Source organism: Aulonocara sp. 'chitande type north' Nkhata Bay, linkage group LG17 (assembly GCF_057382095.1).
Source record: "Aulonocara sp. 'chitande type north' Nkhata Bay isolate Kocher_YH1m ecotype deep benthic linkage group LG17, A_spYH_male_GT1.1, whole genome shotgun sequence".
Lineage (NCBI taxonomy): Eukaryota > Metazoa > Chordata > Actinopteri > Cichliformes > Cichlidae > Aulonocara > Aulonocara sp. 'chitande type north' Nkhata Bay.
The window spans coordinates 16273864-16296430 of NC_141360.1; the positions used below are offsets into that span (position 1 = coordinate 16273864).

The 22567-nt window shown below is 40.1% G+C and overlaps 1 protein-coding gene across 10 annotated transcripts in view; it reads right to left on the minus strand.

The window, feature by feature from the left end:
* Nucleotides 1–22567, minus strand: part of mast2 (microtubule associated serine/threonine kinase 2) — a 147072-nt gene that overhangs the window by 45680 nt on the left and 78825 nt on the right. For 7 of the 10 annotated variants that reach the window (XM_086270163.1, XM_086270167.1, XM_086270166.1 and 4 more), the window contains one exon: nucleotides 4568–4659. In XM_086270163.1, the coding sequence (XP_086126289.1) occupies nucleotides 4568–4659 (92 nt within the window). Of the gene's footprint in view, nucleotides 1–4567; nucleotides 4660–14444; nucleotides 14776–20044; nucleotides 20847–22567 lie in introns of those variants that run through there. The other 3 variants (XM_086270168.1, XM_086270171.1, XM_086270169.1) reach the window with 3 other exon arrangements.

Genomic DNA, 22567 nt, shown 5'->3' on the forward strand with positions numbered 1-22567 from the left:
CAAATAACAGCTTTCTGTCAGCCAGGAGAGCGGAAACTACGGGCTGGTGTAGTGAAACAAATAGAAAAGATGGAGATATTCTGTGTGAGTAAATGGGGGAGAAGAGAAGAGAAAATGAAGCTTGATGTTAAAACATTACAAAAATATCAAGAGAGGAGAAAAAGAGATCATGAGAGAGGCAACAAGGGATTCATGCAGACCTCCAACATTTAATAAGTCTTTTTTTTTTGGAGAGGATTGGTGCTCATCAGACCCTCAGGATATTAGACTGAAGAATTTCCATCTGATTAGCAGCAAATGGCTTGGTGATTGAAACTATGATGAAATTCAGGATTATGGCAAGAGCGAGAAACTGAGAAGGAGGAAAAGGGAATGAAAGGACAAGGCTTAACCTCCAGTGGTTCATATTAATCAGTTTGTGTCTACAATGAGATATCACAGCCTGGATTAGACAGTTACAGTGGAAGTGTGGAGCTGTGTTCACACGTGATATGAAACCAAAATTTACATTATTCAAGTAAACAGATTCAAACTAAACAAAGTGTAACAGGACAGAAAATGAAAAACAGCATCTTTAATTAGTGCTGTTTAATTAGAGGTATTTAATTCCTGCGCAGGGTCTAGGACACATAGACAGCACTGCAGGACTAGTGGCACAGTTACCATGGCAATGTAGCAGCTGGAAGATGTAAATGGAGAGGAGGAAGGGAAGATAGAAGAATGGAGCAAAAGAAGTGTACAGTATTAGTAACAGCAAACCACACTGTGAATACAAACAGGCAACCACAGATCACTTCTACGCACTGCAGATGCCCCGTAGGACATCTATCCAGTCAGATATGAAACTATGAAAAGAAAATCATCATGTCAAATAAGTAATGTATGATGGTGAATTACTCCACATCGAAAGGAGCCAGCTGAGGTGGTTCAGGCATCTGACAAGGATGCCCCCTGGGCGCCTCCTGGGTGAGGTGTTCCAGGCATGTCCCACCGGGAGGAGGCCCCGGGGCAGACCTAGGACACGCTGGAGAGATTATATCTCTCGGCTGGCCTGGGAACGGCTTGGTGTTCCCCCGGATAAGCTGGAGGAGGTGGCTGGGGAGAGGGAGGTCTGGGCCTCTTTGCTTAGGCTGCTGCCCCCGCGACCCGGCCTCGGATAAAGCGGATGAAGATGGATGGATGGATGATGGTGAATTTTTTTATCCTCTCAGTGAGCTGCCAAAAACAGTTTAAAACCCCCTCTCAAAAACAAAAACAACATGTCTTTTATTTCCAACCCTTTCCATTGTCTTTTGCTAACTTCAGCCATCACAGTATTGTTCCTGTGTCATTTCACAGCATAATGAAATACAGGAAAATCTGATTAACAGATCAGTGCTTCAGCATACAAGTAGAATCTGTGCACCTTTTAGTCAGAACAGAAACCATACACTAACCACAGGACTACAACCTATAGATATTCAGCTGATATTCAGGGAAGACAGCAATTTACTTTATGGTGAACAGCAGCTCTTGTATAAATGATCATTCACTGACACCAAGGTCGCCAGTCACACAATAGACTGGTGCCAAAATAAAACAGTGCTTGTGCTATGCTGTGGGGAGTGGAGGATGACAAAGCTCCCATCAGTAGCAAAGGCTCGCTGATTGCTTGGCTCTAAGCCTGTGTTTCATAGTTCATGAGTAGTTTATGAAATCAGTATCAGGATATCAATATTTAAATATATATTTTGGTGGCTTCAGAAAATGGTTTGAGATCAGTGTCTGAGAAAGAATGTTACAAGAGTAAAAATAAACTTTACATTTACAAAGTGGCTTTTAAACTTCATTTGACTGACTGACCAAACAATACTTGTTTAAACAGTATAAACCAGCACTGTGCAGTAAAAAGTCTTTAACTGAGCTGGATTTAGCATGTTTGCAAAATTTATTTGCACTAAATTTTAAAACGCTATTAAAATTTAAATTGTTGCTGGTTTTGTTGCTGTTTGTTATTTAACTCTTTTGGAATTTAAGTTTATTTTACCATGTTAAGAAAACTTTTTCTCATATTGTCCGAAATATTGTTATTGCCAATATAATTTTGAGGCGATGTCACCCACCCAAAGAAACACTACTACCACTATCGGGTGAAGGTAAACACAACATGGTAATGAGTGTTTCTCTGTGTCACGCAGCCTCTCCTTAATATTCTCTCCTCAATATTTTACCATCTTTCCATCTTTCATATTCATTGAGCTCTCGCTCTCTCTCCTCCCATTCAGTTACTGCCACCAATAATCCTTTTCCATTCTGCTGTTTCAGTCTATATTTTGATTCCTTCGCTCAGTCCCCTTCAGGCACCATCAATCATAGTTTTTCTTTTTTCCATCTCTTTTCCATCTATACATTCGAAGGGTGGAGGAGAGGATGGGTGGGTGTGTGGGTTGGTGGGTTTGTGCGCTTGTCTTCCTGTCAGATGTGTTCAGAAGACATTTTGTTAGCACACATTTCATCGAATCATTTGGTGTGTGTGCATACAGCTTCTAATATCAGCACACACACTTTTTCATAGCGAACGTACGTATGATGGCATGGTGGGTGGAATCCTTTTGAAGTGACTCTTGCCTGCTTCTTCTCAGGAGTATTTCAAGAGTATTTGATAAGGGTGAAATATTTTTCTTTCTATAAATGTGTCAGTTTGTCAAAGATCAAGGCAAAATCTCATCTTGATGTATTTCCTGCTGCAAGATCAGCTTAAAGTTATAGACACTGACCTTACACAGGGAGACAAGAAAATGCAATACCAATTTGCCAAATTTGACGAAGTGGAAGCAGCTTCCCAATGATTTTATGTGCTCTAGCACATTACAAAAGGCTAAAGCACATAAAATCATTGGGAAGCTGCTTCCACTTCATCAAATTTGGCAAATCTAAGTCACCCAGCAAATCAGTGGTTATGCAAAATTATTGTCAAGGTGCTTGACTTCTTTTTATCTGATGAGATTAAGCAATCAAAATTCTGTCAAGAAACTACTGCTAATTGTGCCAGAGTGCCCTCAGATTATACAGTCCAGAAAATTTATACACTATCCAAAAAAACAAAACAAAATTCACCCATATTGGGGACTCCCCTGTTGTCCAAAAACAGTTGGGCCTTGGATTAAAGATCTTTAGGGAGTTGTTGGATGGGTTTGGGGAACTGGATGCTGACACGTTATTCTCTGTGTTATGTGGATTTCAGAGCGAGTGGATCTCACAGAGGCTCAGTCAGATTATGAAGTAAGGTGTCTGGAGACTGAGCCACTTCAGACTCTTTTCTTTGTAACTTGAAAATAGTAAAGAACAGCAAAGGTGTGGTGCGACGTACTATCCTTCTGTTATCAGCAACTGCTCTTCCTATGAGAGTTGTGCCTCGTCTTCAGCAATGTGTTCGTGGGAGTAACGGTAAGTGACATTCGCATGAATGCCTTCGACCCGAGGTTTCCCAGAAGAACATTGTATTGTAACAAAATAATCACCTGCATGCTCAGCATATATGCATATGTTTCAGTGATTTTAAAAGCTATACAAATATTGCAGGAATGCATACGAATTCAAGCCAATCAGCAAAGACAACCATCAGTCTGTCTTCTGTCTTGCATTACTGTAACGATATCTTGATGATGTCAGTTTTAAAAGTGTGAAAATCTAAGTAATGCATTGGTAACAATCCATACAATAATTAAGATGAAGTAAATATTTCATCTTAATTATAGTAACATGGTGTTAAATTACAAATAATAATATTTACTAATCAATAATAATGGCAACATTTATTTAAGGAGTAGGTTTGTTTAACAAAAAATACTTATTTTCTAAATATGTTTCATATTATACAGATAAGAGAAAATTACTTTAAAATCGGAGAACATTTTGCTAATATTATTTGCTTATTATTTACAAAGATTACATTTTAAAATAAAACTTTCTTTACTTACCCAGGCATTTAAATGCTTTTGTTAAAACCCTGAAGCAATTTTACAATAAAGAAAATAAACAATGAAGTATTTTTTTTTTATTTCAGATTTCAAACTAATTAGTAACCAATGGATGAACATTAAAAGTACTAAATATTCAACAGCAACAAACTATTAGCTAAAGCATCATTATAAAAAACAATGGTTATTAATAAGTGTTAAAAATAAAAGTCTGTCTGCGGCAGCTGACCGTATGTCAGCCTGTGCATTCATTCACACAAAAAACATCTCACTGTGCGATCTCAGTGTGCTACCGGAGCTGTTAATTGAGCTTTGTTGGTGTGTGATTGTAAACAACACGACTCCATGTAATGCAACTTGTCTGCTGTTACTACACACTTTTAGCAGAACAACAACATTTGAGCAGAGTCAAAGTTTCCAATAAAACAACACCTAAATTATCACCTTTTCATCATAATTTATTCAGCAACTTTTGCTATGCTACCAGTGAGAGTGGATTTGGACTACTGAAACTGGTACTATGGATACTGATGATATTACAGTATTGAGTATATCAGGTCTATAGTTTGAAACATCAAAGGCAGTTTATATAAAGGAGTGTGTGTTACCTGTGTGTCCATGCAGAGGTGAGTGTGGTCGTGGCAAAGTGGGCGAAGTGCTGGACGTGACAATCAGGCTCTTCCTGTTGCTTGCCCGACAACTGAGAACAAAAACAAAGGCAATTTAGTGACTTCAGCTTAATCTAAGTTCAAATTTGAAACAAATAAAGTCAGGGTAATTAACTCTTTACATAAGTACAAGGATTTCATAGAACCTTCAATGAAGGACACATTCCTGGCATGGAATTTGCTTCTATAAATGTTCCTTGGGATTTCATAGCCACAATCACCAGTCACAGACATTATGAAAGCACATCATAACCTCACACACTCTTATGAATGCTAAGTTAGTCATTTGTTCTTGTTTACTCTTATCGACTCTTATAGAGTGAGGTGCGCTCAGCTGAATTACATCTTATGCAGAAGATGTAGTTTTAACAAAATAAGAGACTGAAAGGTTTGGGCTGGGAAAAACAGATAGGCATCATTAGATGGTACTCTGTAGGAGACCTCAGCTCCCCTTTGGGCTAAGATGCTCATACGGATGTGTACATACTGCTGTACCAAAGACACTCGTCGAGGAAAGAGCAATCTGCTTTAAAGCTGTGACATCTGTCCCTAGACAGAAGGAGAAGAGGAGGAAATGAGGGGGCAGTCTTCACAGCTAACACCTCCAACATAAGCTCACAAGATTATTCGACTTTGTTGTTTACTCTGAAGCTCCGAGCCAAGTGTGCCTGTAATGACTTAGGAAGGGCTAGCTTCACTCAGGGGAAATTACAGATGGAAGAGGATGCTGTGATGTGGCATCCAGGTACGCTGATATGATATCTTTCTAAAGTGACACATTTGCTCAGCAGCCACCTCTCACATTCAGACAGCACTGGCTGAGAACAATGCACGTGAAGGCAGATGCCCATGTTGTTTTTAATGAAAACGCAAACATAGTGACTATATTTTAAAAATGAGCATTACACCTATTCTGTCATGCTTTAAGAGTGACAGAGAACCAAAAGCTGTATGTTCACAAAAGATGCTGCACAACGATTGCTAAACAGTATAAAAGCTAGCAAAGCACAGGAAGCTAAACTCAGGCTATAGTGATAGGCGCCCAATGTTATGAAAACAGGTGAGTGAACAAGGCGGAGGACAAGACCGACTGAGGGAATTAACTGGGAAGAGGGAAGAAAATGGGAAACACGTGAAAACCGCCACATGTGAGAACAACTAGACAAACATTAAGTAAAAACCAGAAGAAAAAAACCCCGAGAGAATTCACAGCCAAACCAAAATGGAGACGAGAGACCTGGACTACAAAGCAGGATGTTTTTTATCCAGGTAACGTCATGTTCAATCCCATTTTATCTACAATGAAGGTGGCTCACTTCGTGCTGGAGTATATTGTTTTGGTAGTTTTTGCTGCAAACCTAACCTGCTCAGGTTATTTTTCAGGTTAGGGAGCAATTGGTGCAAAATCAACACCTACTGACCAATTAACTTTATGGAAAACAGCAGTCACTATTACTGGAAGACCTCGTGCGTGGATGGTAGGAGTGTAATTCAGAGTGTAATTCAACACTGTAATGTCTTTGCATTTCCCTGATGAACATCAGTAAAAAGTAGAGATTCTATGACTCAGTTCTATTCCTTGATTTTTATTTGTGCTGCCTGAAAATCTACAAAATGTTTATTTTTTTGAGCCTTGATATACCCTTCTGAGAACCAGCCTATTCATTTCTGTCCTGTGTAATGGACATTTGTTTTTCGTCAATATCTTTTGACTTATTTGAGCTACCCTACTAAGTCCTGATGTGCTTAATAGAGGACATCCTGGGCTTTCCATTGATATCTCCTGAGTCTGGGTATTCTGTTTTAGTGCCAAAGAGGACGGAAATTGAAGAAATGTTCAATGGGAAGACTTTTTTTCCCTCGGTTCTCAGAAAATCTGGTCCTCAAACAGTACACCTATACTGCGCTTAGAGATCTTCATTTTAAATTTGCATGTAGACTAAGTATAACTTTGAATTCTGATGATCTACTCTGACCACTAAGTACTACCAGGGCTGCAGCTGAAAGAGCAAAAAACAAAATGATTTTCTATTTTAAATATAAACTTAATGAAATGCTTGATTTTAAGCCATCAGATTCTCTCGTGTCTCAATTTGGTGACGTAGTTGTAGTCAGATGTCCCACACCTTCCATGTGAACGTGCAGAGAAACCCAGAGTTAACTTAGCGAGTTGATAAGCAGCTTTGTATGACTGCTTATCTTGATTTCCAATGTTCAGTGAATCCAGATAACAGAAAGATAGCTGGGGTATGTTGAACTCTGCTCACACTAAACCTGATAACAGACGCAGAAGGACAGGCACCAACAGAAAGAGGAACAGACGAGGCAACACTGAGGAAACTAAAACAACTAAACATGAAGACATGAACCAAAACTAAAATGAAAAATGAAAATTAAAAAATGATAAAACGCTGTAATATCGCAAATACTTAAAGACACATAATGAAATCTAAAGCAAAACTCAACAAGAATCAGTTGCAGACACTGACAGTGTAGTTATACTTGTTCTACTTCTTCTACAAGGACTGGGATGCATGTGCAGTTGGCCCGTCGTAATGTAGTTTCTCAATGGCCAAGTCCAAAAAGCAGACTAGCAACAAAAACAAAAAGGTATCCTTGAGCTCGCTTTCTGATGATTGGGACCCGAGTGGAGCCTAGCAGAGTTGTGAACATGGAAAGCATCACAAAGGCTGTAAAGGATCTCCATACTCCAGGATAACTAATTACCTGGAGCTATTTTAATCCCACACACAAGACCAACAAAATTATGATTTATGTCATTTACTACTATTCTCTCCCTATGCAGCTGACGCAGGTTTATATCAATCTACACAGCAGCCTGTTGAACTGCATCTCTCTGAATGGAACCTATTTCAAAACTATGCGTGTGTCAGATTATGACGACACTGTCTTTTACTTTTCTTTTTTGTTTTGTAACTTTAGCAGTGGATAAAAACAGTGGTTAGTTTTTAACATTTTACTTTCGTAAACTTTAAGGTTCTTGATCATGACAGAGCTCGTATATTGAAACATTATTATTGATTATTGACTCATTGACAGCATCAAAGCTAAAAGCAGATTTTTTAAAAAAAAGTTTTAACTATAAATTTACCCTTTATAGTTAAAACAGAATGGTTGGCATTTGTTCATCTTTGATTGAGTACAAATCAAGCAGTCCTGTATTATGTCTGTACAGAAGACAAATGCTAAGTACTTCCTTTCAGTCCTGCTGTGTGTATATTATTCTAAATTGTAGGAAAATGTCTTTAGAGAACAAATGGACAGACAAATTGGGACTCTCCTGGCAAATTGTCTCGATGCCAGCAGGTGTCGGCACAGTAACAGCATGTGTGTGCTGTGTTAATTGACCCATCACATCTGCTGGCTGTAATTATGCAGTTGTGTAGTGCAGTGTTTTTGACAGGCTAAACGCGCCTGAATGATCACACAACAAACATTTTTCCACAAAGAAAAAAATAGTTTGAAATCTCTCTTAAGTATGTTTTTAAATTTTCTTGTCAGATATGCTCTTAATCTTTGTTCTATGATTTCTACGCCTAAAGTTTAGGAACTTTAGTAAATCTTACCCTAGTCCTTTAGTCTAGCTTCAGAGTTAATATATTAGAATTGATATTTAGGTAAAGGTTATGTAAAGGGAACAAAAAGCGCATCTGGGATTTTAAAAAATATATTTCATAATGGCAAAAAATACTATGTGTAATGTAGATACGATATTCTGTATGCAAATGCATGTATCTTCTACCATCTGCTGAAATGTGCCACTTCAGCAGTTTGTGGCAGCATGTAGTCAACACACAAACATAAATGACAGATGTACTGCCAAATTAAAGATTCAGTGATGTGTGTTCATGGAATATCTTCATCTTACGAAGACACACATATACACCATTGATCTTTTGAAAGTTTTCCCCTAAAGCCTGAAATTTAAACGTCGAAAACACAAACGCCTACACAAAAAAGTGGCCTAAGGCAGGTGATCATTAGGAAATAGTAGAAGAGATGTACAGAAAGGGTCAGCTGGAAAGAGAGAGAGATGAACTGATGACCAAAATTCAGAGTCTGCAACAATGACTACAACTTCAAGTATTAAAGTAATGGATTGAATGAACAACAGGGAAGCTAATTAAGCAGTTGCATGGCCTTAAGGTGCTATTAGAAGAAAGGTCATTGGGTTTGTCATCAAAAAATGTTAAGCTGAAGTCTTGATGCTGCAAATGAGAACAGATGATTGAGGCTCCAAAATGTATAGGCTCCATCCTCTGGGGAGAAGGGGTGTGGTCAAGAAAGTCAAAGAAATCTGATCATTGGATTCATTTTCAATTTAAAATTCAAATTATAACCAAAAGTCACATTTCTTGATGCATGCTGAATCATCCAGGTAAGTAAATCTCCAAAAGTTGATTCTGTTCATCTGGACGTAGAAACACTGAAAACGCTACGCTACGTCCAGAATCAACTTCTGGAGACAAAAGACGTATTAGAATTTTTCTGGATCTGTAAATGCCATCCAAGCCTTCAAAGAAATCAGGAATGGTTGCTGAGGTAATTTGTAAAGTTTTAAAATGGAAATCTTGAGGTAAATGTGGAAAAGGTGATGTTGGTTTGACAAATGTCTGCCAGAAAGCAGAAGATTCAGAGTAACAACAAGGGATGAGAAGCGAAGAGAAGAAGATTAAGAGAAGCAAAGGAACAAATGAACCGCCTTCGCCAGGAGACGACAGAAGGGTGACAATTATGGCTTGCGGCTCTGAGAGTCCCGCTAAAACAAAAAAACTGTTCAGCATGTAAAGGTTTCTTTACAGCAACCGTCACTCAGTCTGCTGCTGTGAACAAAGTTAATGAACAAATCATAGTGACTGTCTCAACAATATGGAATACCATCCGAGTCACGCATCAGAAACGCTTGGGGAAAAGAGGAAGTGAGCAGGTGCCTTCCAGTGGAGCTTAATTTACTGAGGCAGAGGAGTTTCCATTAAAAACAATGTCAGCTTCTTTCATCTGTTACTGACCAGAATATAAAATGAATCTATAACATGATGCTTTTAGAAATCTATCGAAGCTCTTCTACTATATTGCTGAAGTGAGATGAATATAGTATGAGCGATAAAAGTGTTATTATGATCATTATGACTCTTCTGCCAATCATTTTCTTCTGCTTATACACTTCATGTTCAATTACTTCAAGTAACATAAGGATTGGAAGTCATGTTTCACATATATAAATGGATTGGCCGTCAAACACTGACAGTTTGAAATATATATATACCTTAATGCATTTAGTTTATGCTGACCATAAGACAGTGGAGATTTGCAGCCAAGTAATTTAAAATAGAAATTAGACTGTGTTTTGTATTTCCTTCTCCCTTCATTAGTTTTGGGTCACCAGCCAAGGTACCAAGGACATATGATGGTACAAAGGCGCAAAGGATACAAAGCTGGTACAGTTAAAAATCAAGAGCAACTCCAGTAAGTTGCTGTTGGTTGAACCACTGTCAACATTAGCTTCCTGTATGTTTATTTCTGACTCACATAGACAAATGTAACTTCAGTACCGAGACTACCAACCTACCTTCCTTCTTTCTCCTGCAGGCATTTTGGATCCCTGCTGGGAAACATGCATCCATTATGCAGAACTGACTGAAGGCTAGACACACTGTCTGAGTGTGTGTATCCATGTGTGTGTGGTTCTGTGTGTGTTTGTATGTGTGGGTAGATAAGTAAGCTTTTGGGTACCTGGTATCATCAAAGCAGCAGGCTGTCAGGTAACAGCACCAAGACTGAATTGCTTCTCTGGCTGAAGAAGGATTTATGGCTGAATCTTCAGTCAACATTACCACAGCTAGAATGGCCTTTTTTTCTCTTAGCAGTTTTTATCCAAGTTGATCCACCTGCCCATTTAATAGTATGGTGGAAAGTGATTAAAAGATATCATTTACAGCAACAGAAAAAAAAAGGCTTATTTGTTTGTTTCTTAAATATGAGTTTAGGGGATTTATGACATGCCCACCACTTTGTTTTCCCAAATCTGTAAATGTTTGAACACACGTCTGCTTACTTTATGTCTCTAAAATGACAAAAACCTTGAGATCCAATAAACTTTTTCACTATAACACACAAAAGGCACAGTTATAGAAGTAGACATACAGGTTTTGACATGGCTGACAGACTAACAAACAGCTGCACTGGCAGATGTACCCACACACACACACACACACTAAACAGACAGAAGGTAAGTTTATGTGGATAAGATCTATAGCGAAACACATTTCCCACAGCCCACACAATAACTTTGTCTGCGGGTTACAGCCACCACAGGAAATCAAAGTGATAACAGACTGTGTGGTGACATGTGTGTATGCTCCTGCGGCAAGAGCTTTAGGGTTAATGATCTAACAAATGAGAAAGGATTCAACTCTGCATTGTTCTTGTGTCACTGTGAACAGTTTCTAACAAAAAACGTTGCATCAAACTTTTGTTTTCTTTTAAATGAAAAGGGTTTTTAGAGGAAACGTTTTTTTACCATCCGGCCATACAAACTCCGTCCCAAACTCCACCAACTGGGACTTAACTCCTCTCTGTGCAACTGGATTGTGGACTTCCTCACTAACCGTAGACAGAGTGTCAGAGTGGGTAAGAACACCTCTTTCACCCTTGTGGTCAACACCGGTGCCCCTCAGGGGTGTGTTCTGAGCCCTCTGCTATACACTCTCTTCACCCATGACTGTATTTCCTCCTGCGCGTCCAATCTCATTGTTAAGTTTGCAGATGACACTACAGTGCTCGGACTTATATCCAACAATGATGAGACAAACTATAGGACAGAGGTGCAACAACTAGAGTCATGGTGCCACGACAATAACTTGGTCTTAAACACCAAAAAGACCAAGGAGATCATTGTAGATTTCCGGAAGAGGGGTCATAACAACCATCTGCCTCTCTTCATTGGCAGTGAGGCGGTGGAGAGGGTGAGCAGTTTTAAATTCTTGGGGGTAACTGTGACCGAGGACCTGTCCTGGGGCAACCATATCACCTCAGTTGTACGGAAGGCCCAACAGCGCCTCTACTACCTGAGGAGACTGCGGAGCGCATACATTCCCAGATCTCTGATGTTGAACTTCTACAACTGTGCCATCAGCAGCGTTCTGACGTATGGATTTCTAGTGTGGTTCCCCAGCTGCACCAAGGCCGATCAGCAAGCACTCCAGCGGGTGGTGAAAGAAGCTGGCAGAATTATTGGAACAAGTCTGCCAGAGATCAGTAATATCTTCCCCACTCGCTGTCTGAGGAGGGTGCACAGTATCCTGCGGGACCAACATCACCCTGCGCGCCACCTTTTCCATCTGCTGCCCTCAGGGAGAAGGTACAGGTCTATACAGGCCAGAACATCCAGACTGGCCAACAGCCTGTATCCACAGGCTGTGAGGCTTCTGAACTCTCTGCCCCCCTCTCACGGACAATAACCATATCCAACTTCTTAATAGCAATGAACTGGTCTGCATTGGTGCATCATATCTTTATTCTCTTCCCCCTCCTGCCCCCCCCCCCCCCCTCTTTCTTAAATAGATAACTATCATATCTGATATCATATCTCACAGTACAATAATATTGAATGGGTTGCATTGTTGTATTTTGTCATGTTTCTCAGGTCTTTGTCTGAATTTCTACGAACATTATTGCTAAGGATTGTCTTATTGCATTGGAGTCACACTGGGTTAAATATGTACACTTGGGTTTTAAGGGGTATTTATTATTTTCTTCTTTTTTTTTGGGTTGTATGGAAGCCCCAAACGCAATTTCATTGTTCTTGACAATGACAATAAATAAATAAATACTAAATATTATAAAGCACCTTTATTAGAGTGGCATCAGAAAAATTAAAGGTACTCATCTAGATCACTGTCACCGTCACCAACACTGTAAAGATAAAGAAACTATGAAACACAAAGCAGCCAGTGTTTCTGGGGTTCCTATTCAAACAGTCAGTAAATTACAACACAAGTCAAATGGTTCATTCAGTCATTTATTAACTTAGTGGCAGGTCTTAACTATTGCACTATTTTGGTTTTGACGTCATGTGCACATTGCCCAAGAGCAGGTGGCAGTTTAGCTCACTGGGTGAGCAGGCGACCCAGGTTTGAGTTCAACCTGTGGCCCTTTGGTGTATGTCTTCCCCCTCGTTCACTCTCTCCACTGTACCACTATCCACTAAAGGCAAAAATATAATAATAAAAAAAACCTTGCCCAAGAGCTGCCATATTGAACAGGATACAAAGCACCGGTTGCTAGGGAAAAATGTGGTTGGTGGTTCCTGAAGGTTGCTGGTAGTCACTGGGTGACATTGGTTGCAAAGAAACTGCTGGACCAAAAATCTCCAGATGATTAATTTGCTTGCTAGCAGATGGTTGTCTGTAGTTTTCCATGTCATAGTAAACCTAAAAACAACTATATACACAGTGGACACTAACAGCATTTCTCAGAGAATATGAAATAGTATTTTCACCTTAAATCACCATTCCCAGTTCCTATAGGTTAGTTTTGCACAGCCAGCACAGCTTCACTGGTCAATCCAGTAGAAGACCTGAAGGTTCAGCTGCAGAGGACAGCCCAGGGATCTGGTGTCTGTGCCATGTTTTGCTGGCACAAGATGGACCTACACATTATCAGGCAATTTTAGCTGACTGCAGTTCCCATTGTGCCAATTTAATGTCAAATAGCAAGTATAAAAGAGGAAATGATATCAAAGAACAGTGGAGCTACAATCTTTTGAAGTCTAAAACTGACAAAAGAAGCACACTTTTGTTTTAAGCGCAGGCTAATGAAACAATAATGCAAAAATAGAACCATTTTGCATTTGAAATGATGTTAAAACTATACGGCTAACTTAGAGAGCTTAAAATAATCTGTATGTAGACATTTCTGTAAATGATGGAAAAGTAAAATGTATTATGCTTCTGATCCGAATGTGATAAACGCTGCTACAAAAAAAGAACACAGTTTATTTTAAAACCTTCAGATCACCTTCAATCAGTGCAAATGATGAATGTTATGCCTGATTACAGCTTAACGTCATCTGTCGACTGTATCCACTCCAAAAACTGACAGAGCCTGTTGCTATGCAGGAGTCTCACTTCACAAGCATTCCTCCCTTAAAAACACTGCTCTGGAGGTAACAAAAGAGCAACACACCACAGGACATGGTGACACGTGTGTGTGTGTGAGTGAGTGTGTGTGTGTGTGTGTGTGTCAGCTGCTACCCCTGTTATTACAGGGAGCAAAGAAAATTGCTGCTTCAAAGTGATAAGTACAGCCCTGTCTCTCCCTCTTGTTCCTGTTGGAGAAGCTACTTCTGCTTTGACTGACAGAGAGGAGAGAGCAGAGAAGAAGAAGAGGGGTCAACTGAGAGAACGACAGACGAAGGAACACGATGCTCGTTGTCAAATCACACTTAGGTATGTCACTGTAAATATGGTCATATCGAGAGCATAGGATAAAAAAAGAATTTGACAACAAACGTGCACACTGCAGATGCCAGCACCAAATGACAATAACTTATACTCAAAAAGCACCCTGTTCATACATCAAAACACACATCCAGTTAGCTGACCTTCATTTTGGAGCTGCTCCTGCTGAGCATTAAGACATGCAGGGAAGAGGAACGATAAAAGAGAGGAAAACGGAGCAAAACATAGGCAGTGGCATGAAAATAAAAAAGGCATATATGAAAGAGGGAAAAAAACTCAATGAAGGTAAGATAATGGAGGCTACCAGAAATGAAAGAGAAAGGATGTGTTTGTACCTTTTGGAGCGCCGCAGCATGCTTCTCTCAGGCAGCGAGAAATTGGAGAGCACCGTCCAGAAGGACTCAGACATGCTAACACTAGTGCAGTGCAATCATTGCTCTGACACGGCGACACTCGGCAGAGGACGCGGTCAACAAACAGACGCTGGCTTCCACCTGCCACACCGGCAACATCAAATGCGTGTGAGAGCTGTTAGTGTCTCTCCTCCCGCCTTCCCTCTTCTTATTCTCCCTATTCTGATCCTTTCTCGCTGCACAGTGCTGCCTCCTCCCTTCTGTCTTCTAACCCCTGTGTTTCTAAGTGGAGCTCAGCTGACTTCAGTTTCAGCTGAGACACACTTGTCATCAGGTCACAGATGCTCACAGACAGATATCTGAATGCAACCAACTTTCTACTTAATTTAAGCACTCAAAGCATTTTCTGCTACAAGTGTCATTTACCCAGTTATACTAAAATCATGAAGCTATAAATGATTAAATCACACACACATTCATGCAAAACTTTGATTTATACCTAAACACTTGTGTAGGTACACACTCCAACACATCAGGAGCAACTTTCGGTTCAGTATCTTGCCCAAGGTAACTTCAATACATGGACAGGCAAAGCTGGAGATCAATCACCGACGTTCTGGGTGGTACAGTAGATGACCTGCCCAACCAATGAGTATGGGTGATATAATATCTATTTTTCAATTCTGCCATGTTGTTTATTCAATGGTCTTCATCCCTTTAGCATTGCCCGGCAAGACCATGAGTGTTTCTCCCAAACTCGTCTCTGTGTTACGTTGACGGTTCGATCTACTTGAGCAGAAGTCTGAACAAAGACCAATCAAGTATTCTTCCTAATGGCCAGCAGAAGACAACTCCTCTGATTGCAAAAGAAATCTAGATATGATATGGGAAAACAACCTTAGGAGTATTGACTGAGAATAGTCACCCTGTCGTCAGAGCATGTAGAGAGAAAAATGGCCCAATACTTTTCAGCAAATGCAAGGTAAGTTTGCTTTATCTCAGTGTGTGATCGGAGAACTTTGGAGAAAGAAAACACTTTGGACTGCTAAACTGTTTTCCTTAAAAAAAAAAGAAATGATCTTTTTCCATTTACTCGGGTTATGTGCACCTCAGGAGGTAGAGCAAGTCATCTACTAGTCAGAAGGTTGGTGGTTCGATCCCTGGCTGCTGCAGTCTGCATGCCAAATATCTTTGGGCTGCTCTCTATCCTGCTCGTTCATCTGAGAATGTTCGATAAGAAAACACTTACGTAGAAAAAAGTAGTTGCATGAAAGGGTGTATAAGGATGAATGTTCAAAGTGCTTTGAGTGGTCAGGTAGCGTGAAAAAGCGCTATAAAAGACCTAATCCATTTATCATTTTTGTATAATAATATTCTATATCTAACAATAACTATAATATTGATGAGGTGATTTCATTTATTTGAATTCCAGCGGTCAACCACATTTGCAAGTCTGGTTATTTCATAAAGTCAAATTCAATGCAGAAGATTGTGTGTTGTTGTGTTTGTGTGAGTGTTTTTGTTTTCCAACATAAAAGATGGATTTAAACTAAAATTAAGAAGCTATAAACGATCAAACAAACAACCCTGCAATTGGAAGCTGCTAAACAAAGTGAGTTGCTCTTTAAAAACAGCAAAAGAGTGTTGTAAGTGCTTTCTTGTGTCACCAGATGAACACAGCTCATTAGTGCCGTTTGCTGGATGCTCTCAGCGGTCTGTCAGCTATAACACCAACAAAAGGTCGGCAAACTGAGTAATGGGGACAAAAAAAGAAGGAGAACACAACACACACCCCAAAAGACCAAACAGTTATGAGATGACACGCAGGGTGGGTCTTACCTCCAAAGGAAGGGGTTTCCCCACTGGTAAACAGGGGCTGACAGAGGGCCATCACAGTAACAGAGAGAGGGAGAGGAGGACGAAGAGGAGAGGGCGAGGTTGACTAGGGCGGGCTGAATGACAGAGGGATGAAAGGAAGAGGGGGAAAGCAGGTGCTGGAGGAGGCTGTTGTTGCCGTGGCAACGCAACTGAGCTGGTGACCAGATTCTGCCAAAAGAGGAGGGAGGGGAGGAAGATGAAGAGAAAAAGACGCAAGGAGAGATGTGTGACGATGTGTGGGTGTGCGCTGGGCGGTTTAACACCATCAACTCCCTGCCTGCTGTGCCTTTAGCTGGACCAGAGGAGCTACACTGTGACAATTTTTACACTACACTGAAACAAAGTTTAGCAAAACCTTCTTTGGTTACTACTCTACTGTTCTACTGTTCTGATTTTATATACTGTTTTGTTTGTTTGTTAATTAGTTTGTTTGTCTGCTTGTTTTAATCAATTTTAAATCATGCTTTTTACTTGTTTAACTTGTTTTTTCAAGATTTCTTTTACAAATCCGTCACTGCATTCTCCATAAAGCTTAAGATGTTTCTGTGTAGTGAGATAGTTGGGTGACAGCATGCAGATAACAAGAATGCATCTATGGATGTAGAATAATTCTGATTCAATGGTAAGATAACAGTGGTGGTGAATGAGGCCTAATAGCACTTGTTTACCTGGGTAACCCCAGTTCTCTGACAATCAAGATAGGTATCTCACTATAGTAAGCACCTTCTGGTGTGATCAGTCATGGACACTAAACTACCACCACATCTTTCAAAGACAGACCAATCACTTCAAGGACACAGCATCTCACTCAATCTTCCCCCGAGTGATCGGGGATTTTCTTTGACTGGTACCTGCTGAGAGTCTGGAAATCACCACAATTCCTGAGTCAACCTATGAGCCAGCATTTTTTTCCCCTGGAAGGCAGATACACAATAAAGAGAAGCCAGTATGGGTGAACATGCTTTCTCTTTCTAGTCCCTGTCAGTACTCTTGCGGCATCAGTTGGGATCAACTGAAAGCTTTTCAGGGAGTTTTTAGGACATCCTAATAATAATGAATTACAGTAGTCCAGCCTAGAATTAACAAATGCATGAACTAGTTTTTCAGCATCACGACAGGACATTTCTAATTTAAGAGATATTGCATAAATGGAAGAAATCAGCCCTACATATCTGTTTAATACGCACATTGAAGGACACATCCTGGTCAGAAACAAGATTCCTCACAGTGTTACTGGAGGCCAAGGTAATGCACCAGCTACCACCATGATTGGCACCAGTAGAAGCCATAAATACTAATGCTCAGGTTAGCAAGCAAATAGCTACACGAGCACAAGCTCACTTAATGTGCTAGCTTGATAAAGTTCAAGTTTTAAACAATTTGACACCAGCTTACCGGAAAAATATCGTCACAAAACAAAAATGTAATTACAAAGTAATAATTAATCCTGAAACAAAAACAAAAAATTACAATGGTTCAGGACCACTGAGGAGCTCTAGTGATCTGCACAGGAAAGAAAGCAATAATGCCTGGTGTTGGGCCAAGGGTTATTAAGGGAGGTGTTGAAGACTGTGTGTCCTTGAAGTGATAGGTCCGTCTGATACACACATATTGGTAGTGGATCTTCCACTCAGGTCACACCAGATGGTATTTCCCATAGAGAAATACAGAGTGACGCCTGAAAGAGAACACAGGCTCCCTCTCAGTTAGGGAGGGTTCCTCATCTGAACTAAACACCACGAACTTGTTGGTTGTGTAGAAACTATACTTTTTTCAGTAACCGGCTGACAGTATAACAATTATACTGCCTGAACATACACCACCCGAGCAGAAGTCACTACTAAGTGTCCCCAACATATTGTCTGACTGCCTGCAGATGTCCCCTCACAGCAGGTAGAAAGCCTCACATACTAACTTCTCACAGCCAGAGATGGCTGGACACAGTCTTGGATCAGCTTCAAAGAGCTCTGTAAGTACTCCCAGGGAGGCACCGGGTCAGCTGGTAGACTGAGCTAAGTCATAGCACTAATGTGGATAGAATTGGTCTGACTCAATCAGTTTTGTCTAACTCACTGGGTTACAGTGAGTGGTAGTGATAAGAAGCACACACTGTTTTAGGTTTAAATTCAGCTGTCAGTTGTCACAGCTATGCAGGGCAGAATGACCTTATGGTGTTGATCTCCACGTCCCCTCCCCCCTGCTGGATGGGGCAGAGTGGGAGAGACCACCTACTGGGAGGTCAAGGGCTGCACACATTTTAGTATCTGCAGTTTTTACCTAACATACTGTAAGGCCATCTGTGGTGTGCCTCTATAGTTTTTAACACACCAATTTTGGAAGCAGAATTAAAGACAAAGTCATCATCAAATGCTAGCCTGGAAACTAAGTCACACCAGCTGGCACAGCAGTGAAAAAACAACACTGTGTCCCAAATATTAGTGTGGAGCAGTCTGACCAGTAGGTTTTTGGAAGGTTTGTAGTGACAGTGTCACATAAAGTTGATTGAGATGAGCTGAAAAATACCACTGAATATTATGCAGTGTAAGATGATGCATGTTGCTTCTCTATATTAACACGAACATATCAGTCAACTCGAAAGCTTGGGGGGGGGGGTGTCTGTGCTTCTTATTTTAAATAACAGCAGTGTGCAAATTATTATATATAAATATTGCAATATATTATTATTATTAATATTTAATTATTCTGGAAGTTAGCTACAATATATCTTCTTAAAGGCCAGCATTGCCTCAATAATTTGTTCAAACCTCCACAGAAAGTAAGAAAAAACAACATTGGCTGTATACACATGTGAAAGAGTGCAAGCACAGAGTCACAGTAATCTGTTAAGCTGGTGAAGGATTTCCCTCCCTGCTGGGATCTCACTCTGATACCTTCTCGTGTTCATGGCTCCTCATGGTTTCCATTTCACTGACACACTATGTATGTACACTATGTGTGTTCAGCACTGTGAATGTATGTGGGTCATTGATGTGTCACCTACACAAAGTTTCCGTCTTTATTTGAAAATATTAAAGTTTAAATTGATATCAACATCTCACTCATGTATGCACTAACTTTCAATTCCCAAAAGCAATATGTAATTTTTTATATTTTATATCATCAATGCTTTTAATTCTCTTCTTTGGTATCAATTTTTTGTTGTCTTAAATGGATCATATGAATATTTAATATATGAAGAGACTTTGTCCAATGATGTCCAGTTTGTGAAATACAGCATGTGGGTAAACAATAAAAACATCTGTTGGGGATGTTATTTGAAATTAATGTAAAGACAAAGCTAAGCCTCTTAAACGTCTGGTTGGCCTGCAGTTTGCTAATGTTGCTAACTCTTTTTAAAGTGCTAAATGTACTGTGGACTGTGGGAACTTGGTCACTATTAGTGATTATGAACGTGCCATGAAGTACGAAGTGGCCCAACATCAGTTCCTGAGCTTGTCCTATTCCTATAAGCTTAAGATGAGCACTTTTCTGTTATTTTCCTCTTAAAATAGAGACTAAACAGATAAATCACAATATTCACATTATTGATCTTGAGGTGGTACTTGTATATAAGAATACCTCTGTCTGTTTAGCACAAATAAACGAGAAGGAAATGGGATACAGCTCTTGTTGTGTTGATATGAACCTAATCTTCATTCGCTTTCACACACAAATTTGAACATGCCGTGTACACACACTCTTACTGGAGGCGAAGTTGCGGGGCTCCTGATCGCTCCCTCCTCCTCTTCATCTTGTGTACTGGGACAAATGAATCAGCTGTAATCGTTAATAATCCACCCGCCTGTATCAGCTCATCTGTCGGTCAAATACATACTGACCACTGAGCAGCTCCTCCAAAGGACCAGAAACTCTCATGTAGTTTAGTTTTCCATGGGTCAGACTGCTGACAGCACCTTCATGTATAAAAGAATGAGCTTAGCCTGTGCTACGTCAGCACCTACTCTTATCTCCACACAGAGACTCAGCTGTATGAGGTATCTGGGGTAGACTGCTCTTCCACCGGCAAGCATGGGCTTGCTAATTCACAAACACACACAAACAGAGTGTGGAGCTACGTGCAAGCAACACACATATTTATCTGAGCTGGATAAACAAATTTGGTGTGTGTTACACAAACTCAATTGACCTTTCCTCCTTCTCATTTTGTCTTCCTCTGATGAATCCAAAGTCTGTTAAAAACACAAAAGAAATCCTTTTGTTTCTCTTCTTGCATAAAACGTAATCCCAAAGTCAGAGAGAACATTACGTTCTGTGTTGTCCCATCAAGTCAGAAAAGAAAAAGGACCAACTCCTTAGTTATCAGCTCCTGTTACCGCTCAGCCATAGCAAAAGTTTGGAGGAAGTGTCCTGCCTGCACGTCCCCAGGAACAGAGTGCCTGCCAGAACCTCCCCGGGTACAGCCGGCCCTGCTAATCTCCCTTCAGTTCCTTAAAAGTCTCAGCCTGTTTGGGATCAGACCGTCCAAGAGAACTGACTGAGTCCTCGACAAACAGCCTACAGAGGGACGGGTGAACAGAAGGCTCGAGGGAGGGGTCAAACAGGGAGGTGGGAAGATAAAGAGTGGAGTAAAGCCTGACGTCTCCTTCTGTGCCGTTTGGCTTGGCTTATTATGGGAGAATTTCTAGAGAACATTATATCTGGAGAAAATATAATGTTTGAAAGAGTGTTTTAATGCTTTTTAACCTGTTTAAACTTTTATTCCACATGGTTTTTCTTTTGGGGTTGTCTTTGTGTTTTGCTTTGTTTTTTTTGTGAGGTTTTTCTTGTGTTAGATTATGTAAAATAACTGACAATGACTGGGATATGTTAGAAATTAAACAGTTTAACAGAAAACACTGCTTAACCACTTTTCAAACTCAGTCTTATTTTTTATTCCTGTCACATTTACCAAACTCCTACAAAGTCCTACAATTTTTATGGATTCAACCTAAAATTATTTTTAACCGACTCCTCTTCAGATGGTGTTTTTCTTTGGGTCAGGTTTTGAGCGTACGTTAACACCTAAAAGAGAAAAGTCAACACAGGAGACACTTTCATGATGCTATATTAGAGCATGTGTGAGGTACAGCTGTCCACTTTCTGTCTCTATTCTCATTTCCGAGAAGCTTTGGTACACTGCTAAGCGCGACGGGCTAAATGCAGCTCATAAGCCACATCGCTAAGTCATAAACAATGACTCCAATCACAGCTGGCTTTGGCTGCGTAGTGAAACACATGCACACACAGTTCGGTTCATTTGGAGTGATTACTGAGCTAATATAGAAGCTGCAGCAGGACACGAGAATGCCATTAGAAACTATACTGGGTCTTTGTGTTTGCCTCTGGACTTGGAAAAGTTAGATTAAGGGGTCTGGTGGGGTCAGAATTTATTAGTGGAAGTTAAAATTAAGGTCACTGAGGATTCTCACAAAATAAAAGTGAGCATGAGTGTCACATGATTCCCCCACTGAGCTCCTTTGCAAGCCCCCAAACAAAGAACACTTTTTCTAAATGTCATCTTGCATGTGTGTAACTGACCTTATCCCATCTTGTTACTGACGTTTGAACACAGCAAGTTTAACATGGAGGGGTGAAGCCAAATTGTAATTCAATTAGAATTTTTTAGTACCAGAATAATAAAGTAAAATCAACTGCTTATTCAGGCCAGTAGATGGTGCTGCTGAGTTTCTAGTGAGGTAAGCAGAGTTGAGATTGCTCATTAAACAAACATGGTGGGCTCTGAGGAAGAAGTTAGAACAACCATCTGAGTTTAAATTAAACTCATGGGCTTCTTTTGGATTTTTTAACAACGCTGGGACAAAGAGACGGAAATGAAAAACAGCCTAATATTCACGGAACCAATGATCAGCTCTGTAGAGTCAAAGATTCGAAAGGAACAATGGGAGGGGGAAAAGTTGTTTTGGGGTTGTTGCTACAGCAACCATTTTTATACTTTGAGTGTTTGTTTGTTGAAATTTACCACAATTTTGGTGGGCTGGGATCAGAAAAGAGTTCAAACATTGGGCACAATTTTATACACCACCAGAGCCAGGAGGAAAAAAGATCTAAAGAAATACACGTTTACATCTTATGCTCTGGGTTTGGTCACGATTTTAGCAGCCTTTCTCAGTACTGCTGATGCTAAATATTCCTTAAAATATTCCTAAAAATGCATTTCATTTCATATGATTTTCTCATCATACTTGGAATTGCAGCCTCACAGGCCT